This window comes from Columba livia, chromosome 14 (genome assembly GCF_036013475.1).
Source record: "Columba livia isolate bColLiv1 breed racing homer chromosome 14, bColLiv1.pat.W.v2, whole genome shotgun sequence".
Taxonomy (NCBI): Eukaryota; Metazoa; Chordata; class Aves; order Columbiformes; family Columbidae; genus Columba; species Columba livia.
Genome location: NC_088615.1, coordinates 16,653,181 through 16,668,045, shown reverse-complemented (window position 1 = coordinate 16,668,045; position 14,865 = coordinate 16,653,181). Strand labels below are relative to the sequence as shown.

Here is a 14,865-nt window from a genome sequence, read left to right as displayed (position 1 = left end):
TGTAATTGGAGCTAAATAGATTTGCACCCCTCCTCTCACCCACCCTCCCTATCTAATTTACTGCCTACAAAACTGTTATAGATTGCCAAGCAGGTACTAACAGCTCTGCATAAGTGTGGGGGCTGTGGGCTTTGTAGCCCAGCAGAGAGCTGAGCTGATCTAAGAAGATGGTGTTCCAGCTCATCAGACCCCTTTGTAAGGCCATGAAATTCAGAAAGTGGTAGAAAATTATTTTACACCCCTCCATCCCACCCACCTGATTTTTATCCTTTTGTGTTAAATCAACTGATGGAAGTGTCTGATAACTGCATACCTGGTGACAAGATGAGTGGTGACTGGAAATGGTGCTTCGGACACTTCATGCTTTCTCCGTTGAGGTGGCAATGTCCCCAAGCATCCTGTGGCTCCCTTGGGTTCCAAGGGTCATTTGTAATCACAAGATCCATTGGGCCGGCACTGGAAGATGATCTCTTGGCAATACACAGATCTTATCAGTTTCGGTCTTCTGGGGTTGAAACTTCTTTTTAATTAAATAAGCTGTCTTTGGAAATTACAGTTCAAGCCTAACAGAGTGGTGGGTATGGTCTTATGTCTTTATTTATACCTAAATTGTTATTTACATTGATGATATTGTGTTCCAATATACTGACTGTGAAGAACTCAGACGTGTTTTTCTTTCTCTAGCTTTGGTGTGGCAAGAAAGGGTAGTGTACTGAGGTGTCACTGAAAGGTTTTGTGAAAATACCAGCATTTGTATGTGTTGTTTCTTCTTCTGTTATGTCATTGCTTGAAACTGAAATAGTAATGCCAGGAGGATCCCTGAAGTAGGTACAGAAAGGTTTGCCTGGCTTGGCTGGGTTGGGGACAGGACAGTGTTGAAAAGTACATAGAATAATAGAATCATTTTAGTTGGAAGAGACCCTCAGGATCATAGAGTCCAACCATAAACTAACTGTCACTAAACCATCTCCCAAAGAACCTCATCTATACACCTTTTAAACACCTCCAGGGACGGTGACTCTTAAGGTAAAGCAAAGCAAGGCCTTTGGCCACTATGGAGAGGCTACACCAGGGTGTAGTGGTGCACTTGTCACAGGAAGCTCCTGAGAGTGCCGTGTCAGTGACAAAGTCCTTTACTTTCTCATTGGAATAATTATTTTTAATAGTTTTAAAACTGACATTCTTCAGACGTGGAGTTTGAAGTGGCTTGGTTCTCAATTTGAAATACAAACTGATTTTCAGTCTTGACTTAGTGTCATGGTATCTGACATCCTCTCGGCATTCCCTGAAACTTTCAGAGCAGGATTGCAAGTAGTAATCAGATATTGGCCTCCAGCGTAATAAAGGACATGGCAGCATCAGCTGTCAGAGGTTGGGTTTATCAGACAAAACTACAATATCTTCCTAGCGTGTCCCTAATGCAGTGTTACACATCTTGTTAATTATGGAATGAAAATAGTTTAAACGTAGATGATCTATTTCAACTCCATCAGCATGAACTTTTGGTCTGATATACAGGCCTGTATTAGCCTTAAGGAAGCCAAAGTCCCTCTGCATATGTTCACATGTATTTAGACATAAGTTGAAATTGAGTGGTTACAGAAAAACATAGGCAGGGTTACCTAACACAAAAGCAAAAATCAGGTAGTTGTTTATTTGCATAATGAAGATGAGTTCAGGAGTCCCAGTCGAGGGTTCAGGTCCTCATTTGGAGACACAAGAAGCATTGTAGTGGTGTTACCCCAGAAAAGTGTCACAGCTTGGGGTTATGTGGAAAATGAAAGTTCAAGAAAGTGGCCTAACAGCAGCTCTCTTTTTTCCTATCAACACTTTTTGTAAAGGTAGGCTTCCCAGAAATACTAGTGTGGTGTAAATGGAAGGAGAATGTGGAATGAGCCTGCATACTGCCTGCAGTAGCGGAGGAGAGAAAGGTGCTATTTGTGAGCAGGTCCAGGCTATTCTGGCAAAAGTGCTTTTTTTTTGCAGCAATGCAATGTAGGAAAGATCAGTTTAGACTTAATATTAGAAATATGTTTCAAATTCTGTATGTCACTGCCCATCTTGCAAGAATTGGTAGTGTTGGTTGTGATGTTAATGCTTGCAAAGTTGCCTTTACATACCCCTGACCTGAGATAAACTCAATCATGTATTAACATACAAATACTGATTTAGTTCAGTCCAAATAGCTCTGAATGTAGCTGCTATGGAGGGAGGAACCAGTGGTGTAACTGGATCTGCAGAGCTGCGAGGCTGCTGCAGTCCTTGGCAGAACTTCAGGAAAGCTCCATCGTTACTGTGGATGAGCGTGAAACACAACAATGTAGTGAAGTGTGCTGGTGTTTAGTGCCCTGTCCTCAGGTCCCACACAGCTAGCAGCTTTTTGGGGATTTTTATTGGGAATTATTCCTAGTTGTGATTGTTTTGGCAGTTAGAATAGTGTCTTGTATCCATGTGTTCCTAATGAGCCTTACCAGCTTATTAACTGCCCAAAGCAGCTCACAAAATAATCCAAAAATAGCTCGGTGACTGGTTACTCTATCACTTTGCTGCAGATCTGATTAAGATAGAGCGGAGTACCTAAATTTTGCAACATGAGCAGTGTATTAAGTCTTCCAGGAATGCTAACGTGAAATATATTTGTGTGTGTTTGTTTTTTTTTTTTTTAACAAAGTTTATTTTTGGTTTATAAATTAACGTTTGATATGTTTGGAGTCGTTCGAGACTTGTTATTATTAATATTTTAATATGTGATCATCGCAGGTCACTTCCATTCACAAAAGGCATCTGGTTGATGGGGTAATTTCTTTGCTATTGGTGATAAGGTATCCAGCTGTTCATCCTCTCAGTGCCGTCTCTTAGTGTGTAAGAAACTGCATCAATTTATGGAAATGTCAGATGTTCTGACTTGAAAATGCATTGAAACTTGTTCTGGGAGACTGGCAATGGTACAGCTATTTTAACATATTGCATAGGGATTTTCAGTATTTTCACACTCAAGTTATATTTGTGTTGTGGGTATGTTATTGAGTTCCTACTAAAAAATCCAAACAAACTAAAATTTGATGCTCAACATGCACAGAAATAATGAAAGCAGCTGCCTTTTCTTGCTGTGATAGAAAACTAAGATGAAAATACTATATTTGAAGCGAGATTTTTGTGTGAGACTTTAAATGTGTGAGGTCTCTGGAAGTACAGTTGCAAACGTAAAGAAGAGCTGAAAGGCAGTGGTGAAAAGAGCAGATTGCACCAGCACTACCCAGCTTGTAGCCTTAGAAAAAGCTGTATCTGCAGTTTGCTTTAATAAGTAGCATTTGCATCATGGATGTTAAAAAGATAGCCTTGTTTTAGAGACTCGTGAAAACAAGTTATACCTCCTACTGTTGGGGGGAGAGATAGAAGTTCCTCCCAAATTGACAGAGTATCTGTGAATGGTGAACTGACGCTGATTCAGGTTCAAGAGCAGGTTGCAGGTGATGTCCTATAAATATGTACCAGTGAGGTTGGGGTGGCAGCAGTCCAGGAGAAAATGGTCCATATCTTAATTCCTTGTATATACAACTACATATAATGAATAGTCGCTCATGCACAGGGTGGGGTTTTCTACCAGTCAACAGATCACACAAACATTGTTGCACTAGGAATGATGTTTCTAGCATATTGGTGAGACAAAGTGCCTTATGTAGTCTTGGGCAGGGGGGGAATGAAAAACCCTGAAGTACTCCTGTAGATAGCGGTGATTTTTTCCAGAAGGCAGTTTTGCGTCAGAACTTAAGCCAGCAGGGAGTCCTTAAGCTGGCTAGATGGACCTGACCTGGAATTTGAGTTCTGCACAGGAGAATCATAGAATATAGAATAGTTTGGGTTGAAGGGACGTTCCCAGCTCCCCCAGTTCCCCCCTGCCATGAGCAGGGACATCTTCACCAGCTCAGGCTGCTCAGAGCCCCGTCCAGCCTGGCCTGGGATGTCTCCAGGGATGGTTCATCCACCACCTCTCTGGGCAACTTCTTCCAGTATTTTACAACCCTCATTGTAGAAAATTTCTTCCTCATGTCTGGCCTGTATCTCCCTTACTTTTCTTTAAAACTATCACCCTTTGTCGTATCACAACAGGCCCTGCTAAGAAGTCTGTCTCCATCTTTCTTATAGGCCCCTTTTAAGTACAGAAAGACCACAATAAGGTCTCCCCGGAGCTTCTCTTCTCCAGCTGAACACCCCAACTCTCTCAGCCTGTCCTCCCAGCAGAGCTGGTCCAGCCTTGGATCATTCCTGTGGCTCCTCTGGCCCCTCTCCAGTAGGTCCATGTGTGTCCCATGCTGGGGACTCAGAGCTGGACCAGCACTGCAGGTGGATTACTGAATCTTACTGCTGAGATATGTGTTGGTTCGAGTTGTAAATAACTCTTCTTTGCTTGTAGTGAAAATGCGTATCACACATTTGGGTCACTAATTTTCTGCTTGTTTAATGTTCAACTCTTTCTCACAGTAACAGTTCTCTTCTTTTAGGATCATTGTCTGGGCTAACGTAGAAATCTTGCTTCTTTGAGCCTTCTGTCTTAGCTTTCATAAGTTTGCCCAAGTCATGCATGTCCACTGAGATGTGGAACTCATGTTCCCTGTTCCTAAAAGCCACTTCTTCTCCACCCCCCCATGCCCACTGTATTCATATGTTAACACTGTATTTCACTGGGCACCCGCGGATTGGCTTGACCACTGGAGGATAATGTTGCAGGAGATTTACATATCAAAAAGGGGAAAAAATTAGCGCAAGTTGCTCTTGAATTGCAGTACTCTATGTAGCTCTCAGCATTAACATTCTTCACACAATGGGGCACTTAATGAGTTTGCAGATGGTCCAATTTGATTATTTTGAAGTATAAACCCTGTTTCTTAAGGTGTTGTGGGGTGTTGTGTGATAGGGCTGAATATGATGGTAGTTTACTGCTGGCATAAGAAAGACGGGGAAGTATTAGGGAGAAAGCAGAGAAAGGAAGATGAGTCTGGGGCATGGAGTGGGAAAGGGTGGCAATGACTGTATGGTGAGCATGTCTCGTTTCTGCCGCATATTTAAGGCACCGATAAGTGTTGAACAGGTAACGTCTGATTATGAAAGTGTTTTTATCTTAAAATATCACTCAACATAGAGGAAACTATGTCTGAACTTGGGATGGATTCTGAAATGTAGTTGTGCTCTCGTTAGAGTATGAGTCAGGTATGCTCCTTGTTTACTCTGGCAAGCTGTCCTAAAATTACAGTGTGTTCTGTTGAGTAATTCCATGAGCTTGTATTTGGACGTTGTGTGGGCAACTGGTGGGACGGCATTATTGATGCTCGGTTCAAATACCTGCTTGCTTAATTGTTCTACGTATCTGTTCTTGTGTAGAAGACATTAATGACTGGGTGATACTAAGTGCAAGCTTGGAAACAGAATTTTTTATTGTGCATTTTAGTCAACAATTGTGTTTCTACTCAAAACAAACAAAATCCTTGTCCTACATTAGTTGAAATTACTTCAAAAACAGAACTGAAAGGTATCTTGGGAAATCATTCAGTCCCTCACTGGTGCCCATCTAGGTTCATCTATACTGAAGTCATTACTGACAGCTTTTTGAATAACAAGGTAGACAGACCTGTGATGACAAAGATGCTGCAGCCTCTTGTGGCCGTCTGGTTTGGTGGTTCGCTTTCCAAACGTGTAACATTTTTTACTATGTGATCCGAGTTGCCCTTGCTATAGTTTAAGATCCTGTTAATTGTAACTTTTACAGTAAACTGTGTTTCGTGTAGAATTTATTTGTTATTTCAACTACCTTTTCAGCGAGTTGACCAGATGATTTTCACAATTTTGCCCTATCATCTGTACAGTTAAAACATTATTATGATAGCAAGGTTACATGATTTTCTATTTTTTCTAGTATTTTAGATTAAGTAAAAAATATCCAAAATGTTAAAATTATTTTTCTAACTTGGCGAACAGGTTGAATCATTTATTTTGGACCAAGAGGATCTTGATAACCCAGTACTTAAAACCACGTCGGAGTTATTCTTATCGAGTGCTGCAGAAGGTGCGGACTTGAGAACTGTGGATCCAGAAACACAAGCAAGACTAGAAGCCTTACTGGAGGCAGCAGGTACTTTCTTTGTATAGTTCATTTGGGTTTTTTTATTGAACATAACTTGTACATGCATCTGGCAACCTATAAATGTTGAGCCTAGTGAAGTATTCACAAGTCTAAAATTTTACCATGATGATGGTACGTGGAAACGTGGAACACGGAAAACAAGTTCATGATTTTTACAGGTGTTAAGGGTGGCTTGGTCCATTCTTTCTGTACATACAGAGTTACAAAAGTCAACTTGAATTAAATGGTATTTCATTGGCCAGATGAGATTTCGTGTGTTGTCCCTGTGGTAACTAAAGGGGAGAGAATGGAAGGAAGTAGGCTGGCTAAAATGACTTTCTCTGCTGCTGCTTGGGTCAATATATAATTATTAATTCATTACTCCAGAAATTTACAGGTTAAATACTTATTTCTCTGTTTTAACTTCCAGAAAAGTATTTTTCTATTCTATAATTCTGAGATATGACAGTTGGAAAATACACTTTTAATGTTCGTGTTTTGGAACCAGACTGGATGAAAATAGCGCCACTGCATTTGTTACTTCTATAGTGAAAGCTTTGCTAATTTAAGTCTTTCTAAGGTTTGTGACTCAGGTGTTGTAATGGGTTTTATTTGTCAGTTTCAAAATTCCAAGGACAAAGATGTAAAAACCCTGCTTTGAAACAGATCCGGTTGGGTTATTATGGATGCATACTCAGACTAGTGAGATTGTGCTGAAATGGGGTTTTCAGACTTTAGCTTTGAACACACTTAAGAGTTAGATAAAATAGCATTTATTTGTAGGTGGTTAGATGTGAAGCTGTGTACAGTCTTAAAGGAAACATTCATTCTGAGGAAGCGAAGGGGCAAGGGCTCCTTTTGCATTTTGATTTTGAAAAAACTCACCTTACAACATAGCATAGCTTTTGTCAGGAGAGTGTTGCAGCAGCCTGATTAAAGGTGATCCCCTCAAATTATTCTAAACCTGATATAACTCTTGAGGACCAAACTTTGCTGTGTGGTGAAGATAGACTGTTTCTGGGACACTCCAGACACTAAGAGAATTTGAATAATCTGATCCCTTTTTAAGCATTTTTTAAAATGGAAATCAGTGGCAGTTTGTTTCATGTACCTGGTGACTGACTAAACCTCTTGCTGCCTTTACAAATTGTCAATTGAGATGTCTGCTGGCTATAGCGTTAAGAGGGCAGGCAGTCTCACAGTGCTTACAAAATGATTTCACGGTGTTTAACAAATCTAGGACGTACCATTGCTTGTGGTAATGCATGTGAGAATGCTTTCTTTAGATTTCTAAGCAGTAGTCGTCCACTTGTCCCCAGAATTAGGTGGTTTCTTTTTAATCTGAGGTTTCCATGCTTTGATTCCCTGAGTGCTTGGAGAAGGGATGTAGAAAATGGGCAGAACAAAAGGAATCTGGAAAGAAGCAAATCAAAAAGATGAGTGCTTTTGTTTGGGGTCGCCATCACCCTCTCCAAAAAGACTGGACAAAATAAATGCCTCTTGGTGGATGTGTGAGATCAAAAGACTGAAAACACTTGAGAAAGTCCTCCAGTTAAGCAGTACTGGTCTTTCCCACTACAAATTTGAACACTAAAAATATCATTAGACTAACCTAAAGGAGGCACTGACAATCTGGTAGTTTATTAATAAAAGCCATAATTTGAAAGTGATCAAAAAAGAAACTCGTGTTTCTGGGAGGTGTTCTAAAATCTTCACTGGAATTCTCTGGCTGGTTTGGCTGAAAATCCCCTTTCTAACCGTGAGCTTCTAGGTTTCCATCATGGCAACAAACAAAGCAGCCTAGTGTTGGGACTCTGTATGTTTTGCAGTTTGGCAAAAGCAAGTGATTTCTCCTGTTATTTACATTTTAGAACCCGGCATTAAGGTTAGCTTGCAAATTTAGGTGGCAGAACTATTCCTCAGACTCCTCACTGGGTAAAGAACTGGCTGGAGGGCCAGGCCCAAAGAGTTGTGGTGAGCGGAGTCTCATCCAGTTGGGAGCCAGTCACAACTTCTGTTCCCCAGGGCTCAGTACTGGGGCCAGTTCTGTTTAATCTCTTTATCAATGATCTGGATGAGGGGATCGAATACACCCTTAGTAAGTTTGCAGATGACACCAACCTGGGTGGGAGTGTTGATGTGCTGGAGGGTGGGATGGCCACACAGAGGGATCTGGACCAGCTGGATTGATGGGCTGAGGCCAATTGTCTGAGCTTCAACAAGGCCAAGTGCCGGGTCCTGCACTTGGGTCACAACAACCCCATGAACGCAACAGACTTGGGGAAAAGCAGCTGGAAAGTGCCTGGTGGAAAAGGACCTGGGGCTGTTGGTGACAGTGGCTGAACATGAGCCAGCGTATGGCCAGGGTGGCCACCAGCATCCTGGCTTGTATCAGGAATAATGTGGCCAGCAGGACCAGGGCAGTGATTATCCTCCTGTCCTGGGCATTGGTGAGGCCAAAACTCCAATACTGTGTTCAGTTTTGGGCCCCTCACTCCAAGAAAGGCCTTGAGGTGCTGGAGCGAGTGGAGAGAAGGGAACGGAGCTGGTGAGGGGCTGGAGCACAAGTGTGATGGAGCGGCTGAGGGACCTGGGGGCTCAGCTGGAGAACAGGAGCTGAGGGGAGACCTTCTGATCTCTGAACTGCCTGAAAGGAGCTTGGAGCCAGGGGGGTCGGGCTCTGCTCCCCAGGAACAAGCGCCAGGAGCAGAGGAAACAGCCTCAAGTTGCGCCAGGGGAGGCTGAGGTTGGATGTGGGAACAATTTCTTCCCCAAAGGGCTGTGGGGCATTGGAACAGGCTGCCCAGGGCAGTGCTGGAGTCACCAGCCCTGGAGGGGTTTAAAAGGCATATAGATGAATTTCTTAGGGATATGGTTTAGTGCTGGAGTTAGGTTATGGTTGGACTCAAACATCTTAAGGGTCTCTTCCAACCTTTAGTCACGGCTTTGTCTTATGTGGTTTCCAGGGTAGCTTGGCCTTTGCTGTGGTGAGCTGTTCTCCTGTGAGAGACTTGATCCTAACTTACAACCCAGTGGAAAATCAATCTTGTGTTTAGTGTCTCAGATGTCTTACGGTTTCTCACGTGCAAGGTTTGTGGTTGTGTCACTAGGATCTTAATGAGTACGACTTGCAAAACTGGTTTTTCTCATTCTTTATGAATCTTTTAAAGCTCAGATCTCACATGGACATACTGCTTATTAATTCTGGAAGGGAAGTTCTAGCAACTGCAGCCAGATGGGATGTTCTTCAAATTACTTATGCAGAAGTAGTTTTCAACCATTGCACTCTTCAAAATTTGTGGGAGATCTGTTTTTAAGTAGCTGTCTTGATTGGAGAGCCAGTTAGGTCTGCATATGCAAGTGTAGAGGCAAGAGGTTAGTTGAACTGTTTAAAATACCTCTGTACTTTATATTGACCCATTTTAAGACTACTGGATATTTTTTCACAGTTCAGCTTGTTTATTCTGTTCTCAAGAAGACTTAAAATCTTTTGTGGTTTGGTTTTGGATGCTGAGGGTGACAGCCTTAAGCAGAATTTCTAGCAAGAGGGTTGTGCCTCACCCCCCTGTAATGAAGCAGCAAGTGTACACGTTGTGAACATATACATGTGTACACAACAGTTCGATTCCTCCTGTTTACTAGGTTCTCTGAAAACCTTGCTGATTTGCTTTGCATTGGACAACCATACTTCCTTCAGTACTCTGTTTAAGCAAAGCACAGCCACTTTGTTGATGAAAAACTATCTTTAAACAACTGTCAGTGATTGTATTTCACAAAAAAACTAGTTTTACGTTCTGAAGACAGAGAGACTTCACTATTCTATGACCATCATAAGTGTGGGTTGTTTTCATCCTCAGAAACTGAAGATAAACTAAAACAATTGAATCCTGTTCTTTGGAAGTTAACCTTAAAAACCCAAGTCTTTTGTATACGTTCCCTCAATTTCACTCTTAGTAGCAAGGAAGAGAATTGTAGGTAAAATAACCTATGGAAAGAGAACCATACTGTTTGGAGATACTTCTGTTTTTCAGACTGTGATTCAACAGATTCTCAGTATTCTGACAGTGGATTCATGTTCTGCACTGGAAACATTCAGCTCTACTGTTAATTAGGATGCTGTTGATTTCTTAAAATAATATTCCAGTTCTGAAAAATCATGGGGTTTTTGTGGACCTTCAGTAAGGTTTCCTATTAGATTTCCTTTTTAGGGGCAGTAGTTGGCCAGTGGAGGATGAGAGCTCTTTGCTGTGTGGATGAATGGCTATAGTGTTCAGAGCTCTTCTTCTCGGCAGGTTCCTCTGTGGGTCCCTCGGCACATGTTCTTTAAAGGGCAAACTTGCCTCCAAAGAATTGGGGAAAGTTTGACAGGTTAAAGCTGTTTTGTTTTCTGGTCCCACCTTTTGTAGGCATTAGGAAGGGAAAATGTAGTGCGGTCCTCTTTCTGGAGTACAGATTGTTTCTTCAAGAGGACAGAAAAAAGTGTTGGTTGAAGCAAGCAGTCAAAAATTCCAGATGCACCCAAAAGATGGAATTCCACAGAAAGGTGTAAAATGTCAAAATATTGATTCTTGCAATTAAAATATCCTATTTGTAGTGTTTCAGCATGATTTTGGTGAGTTTTCTAAGAAGTGACATAGAACATTACTGATCACCTGTATCCTTACCAGCAGATCTTTTGAGCATGTTCCTTCTCAGCCTGCACTTGGCCGATACAACATCAAAAACTAGATGCAGAAGAAAGTGGTAAAGAAACTCTTTGTCTAGCATTGGAGCACTTGGTCTTCCTGTTGAGTATCTACTCAGGGAGGAGTTTCGTTAGGAATGAGTTCTTCAGAAGTCCTGCTATTGTTTATAAGAGGTTTGTGAGGAAAATTGGCGTGTTTTGGAGAGGAACTGTGTTCCGCCAAAGCTTTGCTCAGTGAAACAGATGCAAGTAGTCTGTCCTTACGTTCAAATAGGGGGCAGAACTATATACATCCTTTTTCTGTTGAAATACAGGATTAAAGGTGACTAGAGACCCTCTCATAGATGGTTTGCTGTATTTGAGACTTGGGGGGATTAAATGCAGTGTAAATTGTGAGAAAGAAATGTAGTTTTAAGAAGTGTCTGTTAATCCCGAGTGAATTTCAGCAGTTGGTTCAGGCATGAGGACGTGATGCTGCTCTCTGGAAAGCTGGTAGGATGAAGTGGGGAGGGAATGGGTCGTGTATTCTGGGGCTGTGGAAGCCAAAAAGTGCATGTAATCACCTACTTAGTGGAAATACAGAACACAGGTCAAAATACAAATGGGCCCAGATAAAATCTGCCTGCTTTAGGATAAACTGAGAGGATAGAGTGAGATTCAGCAACTTTGGGTGATGTGACCAAACCCATTCATTATTCACTAACAGCAAGGTTGTTGTGCGGGTTTCTTTGTGTGTGGTTTTTGTTGTAGTTGCTCGGGTGGGGTATGTTTGTTTGTTTTAGTTAAGATAAAGTAAATTATGTTTGTTTCCCCCAACATGAGGCAGCTTGCGTGTGCCGAGATAGACCTGTGATCCAGCACTCCGGGGGTTCTAAAAGAACAGTACAAAAGATGCACGGCTTGCTTTATCCTACATTGGAGAGACACCTCGGATGGTGTCAGAGACGGGCTAGATCAATTCTTTGATCATGTTGTCTATAATTGATAAGATTCATGTGTGAACCTGGTGTTGCTTTTCTTAGGGCTGATGGGTAACTTACCTGTGGTTTAAATGGAGGTAGGCATCTAATCCATTAGAAACTTAAGCTCTGAAGGGTTATCCAAGCTCTGCTTCAATCTGGAGAAATGGAGGGCTGCAAAAAATGGGCAGTTCATGTTTGTCAATTTACTGGCTGCATCTCTGTGCTCGTGGAATATAACGTACGTTTCTATATCTGTATGTATGTTCTTGAATAAAAAAGAAGATAAGTATGAGGGAGGATTGCTGGCGTTTGAGCCAAGATGGAACTTTATTGTAAAAATGTAGCAATATCAAATTTGAAGTGTGTTTAGCTGCCATCAACATGGCAAAAGCCTTACCTTAGTCCGACTATTTGGCCTGATTATTTTTTTTATATCAAGAAAGGCTTTTCACTCTAATTTGATCTGAAATACTTGGTTTTATATGGATGCAGGATACAGATTAAACAAGAGGAAGAGTTTTCATTCAGAAGTTCAAACAGGCTTCATTTTGGGTGTTCCTTTAGAGATCAAAGCTGTACTGCTACTAAAATTGCCACTGTGTTGTTAACTGGAAAACTTTTGCCTTTTGAGATACTGGCACATTACAGTGACTTGCTCATTTTCTTTCTTCACCGTCTAAAGATTCAGAGTGGGAAGAAATATATGGTATGTGAAACATACACGTGTTGTGCTTTTGAGTAAGTTGGATAAACTGTCTGAATTTTGTGCATGTAATTGAGTTATTAATATTCTATTTCTCTGAGGTTTTGCATGATTTCAATATATTTTTCTAATCCTAGTAGGCTTTTAGATGAGAACAAATCAAGTCTAATCCTGCTCTTATTCAAATTAACTTCCATTCTTTGAAAATGCGTTAAGTGTACCAGCTTCATATTTTTTGGTTTTCTTTCAGTTGGATTTTGCTGTGAAGAACAGTTCCATTGTCATAACACTTAAATTGATGCTTTTAGGTATCAGACAGCTAAGTTATCTTACCAGATTTGAACTTTAGTGCTTTTGGAATACTTTAGCAAATAAGATAGTTCTGAGATTTTAACTTTTCCTCTGCAGGGATGGGGAGTGGGAAGAGATGAGTTTTAATTTGTAAAGTATTAAAATTGGCCAGGGTACTCCTCAAGCTCTTGTCTCCATATTTATATGTATCTATATATATATATATATCTGTCTGTATAGAACTCAGAGGTCATTGTTAATCAGCCAGTGCTTTATGACCATACCGTAAACAACTTGTGCAATTCTCCTTTTAACACAGTTTTTTTTCAACGTCCTACATATATATTTTTTCAAATGTACTTCACCTTTCTATTTGACTTCTGCCATCTTTTATTTTTCACGCAAGTTGAATTCTTCTGCAAGATAAAATCCCCTTTGCTCTCCTGTTCCAATCTGAGGATATTCCTGCTTAAAATCTATTTTCCATTCGGGATTGTTTTCAGCACTTCTTGTTATGTTAGTACTTGGAGTAGCCTCAGCCAAAGAAGGAAAGCAGGGAGTGTTTCAACAGGAGAAAGGCAGCGATGCTTTATTGCCAGTGTGACATAACACCTGAATAGAGATGGAATTTCACCGGTACCAAGAGGAGCCTGTTCTTGTGGGTTAGGTTTGGGTTTTTTTGTTGTTTTTTTACCACATCCCTCAAAGGCTTTGCAGTGGGTGCAGAAGCTTGTGCTGCTTTGTGCTGTCCTGGGGGCTGGGAGCTGGGCTGGGGACAAGGGCTCTTGGTTGGTGACAGTACCTTGAAGGAAGTTTCTGGTTTGGTTGTCTTGAGATTTGTGCTAGAGTTGGTAAATCAAGATCTTGCATGGTAATACTGCAGGAAAGCTGGTTATGTGGGTCTGTGGTGTTAATCAGTTACAGAAAAAATAATAGAACACTAGCTCAAACCACAGGTCACCCAAAACTAGTATCTGGTAAATATTGCTGTTGAGCCCGGTGTCTTACCACAGAATGTCTCTTATTTGAGCGTGGTACAGTATTTTTTCTGTGTTCTTTTCTTTTATACTTGTGCATGCTTTATCTAAACAGATGGCTACTGGTATGATGCTTGCTTTGTGATGCTTGTGTAAGAGGAGAGCGTAGATGTTAACCTTGTGAAACTCCTGTGTAACCTCATCTGGGTGTTCCTGCTCCATGGGGGATTGCACTGGATGAGCTTTCCAGGGCCCTTCCAACCTCTGATATTCTGTGTTTTGTGTGATTCTGTGAAATGAAGCAGTTCCTATACGAGCTGATCCAAAGGTAACTCTTCTTCCCTAAGCACATCGGCAGAGTGGAGGAGGAGCGAGGAGGTGGGGTATCCTGTGTCTCTTGCTTGTGTCTCCTGCAAGAAGTCTCTATTAGTAGTTCATTTTAAAAACTCAGTTACACAGACTTGAGTTTTAAGCTTGCATTATTTTAATTGTTTTCTGCATTTGTCAGTCATGTAGTTTCCTTAGCACATGCTAAAAGCAGAGTTTAGTTAGGGCAACGAAGATGCTGAAGGGAGTGGAGCACCTCCCTTTATGAAGAAAGGCTGAGGGAGCTGGGTCTCTTTAGTTTGGAGAAGAGGAGACTAAGGGGGGACCTCATTAATGTTTATAAATATATAAAGGATGAGTGCCATGAGGATGGAGCCAGGCTCTTCTCGGTGGCAAAAAATGATAGGACAAGGGGTAATGGGATCAAGCTGGAACACAAGAGGTTCTGCTTAAACTTGAGAAAAAACTTCTTGTCAGTGAGGGTGGCAGAGCCTGGCCCAGGCTGCCCAGGGGGGTTGTGGAGTCTCCTTCTGTGCAGACATTCCAACCCGCCTGGACATGCTCCTGTGCGACCTCACCTGGGCGTTCCTGCTCCAGCAGGGGGATTGGACTAGATGACCCTTTGAGGTCCCTTCCAATCCCAAACATACTGTGATACTGTGAGTTTAGAAGTGTTTAGAGCAGAGTGCATCAGGTGAATACTTGATGATCTGACCTGAATCTCCTTGCTCAGAGTTCCCTTTTTGGATGTTCTGTGACTTAATGGCAAAGTGTGGTGGCAGTGCCCAGTGCCAGCCACTGAG

The 14,865-nt window shown here is 41.6% G+C and overlaps 1 protein-coding gene across 17 annotated transcripts in view; it reads left to right on the top strand.

Annotated features, from left to right (window-relative positions):
• ANKHD1 (ankyrin repeat and KH domain containing 1) overlaps positions 1 to 14,865 on the top strand; it is a 115,471-nt gene that overhangs the window by 9,367 nt on the left and 91,239 nt on the right. For all 17 annotated transcript variants that reach the window (XM_065030162.1, XM_065030152.1, XM_065030151.1 and 14 more), the window contains exon 2: positions 5,974 to 6,127. In XM_065030162.1, coding sequence (XP_064886234.1) covers positions 5,974 to 6,127 — 154 coding nt within the window. The remainder of the gene's footprint in view (positions 1 to 5,973; positions 6,128 to 14,865) is intronic.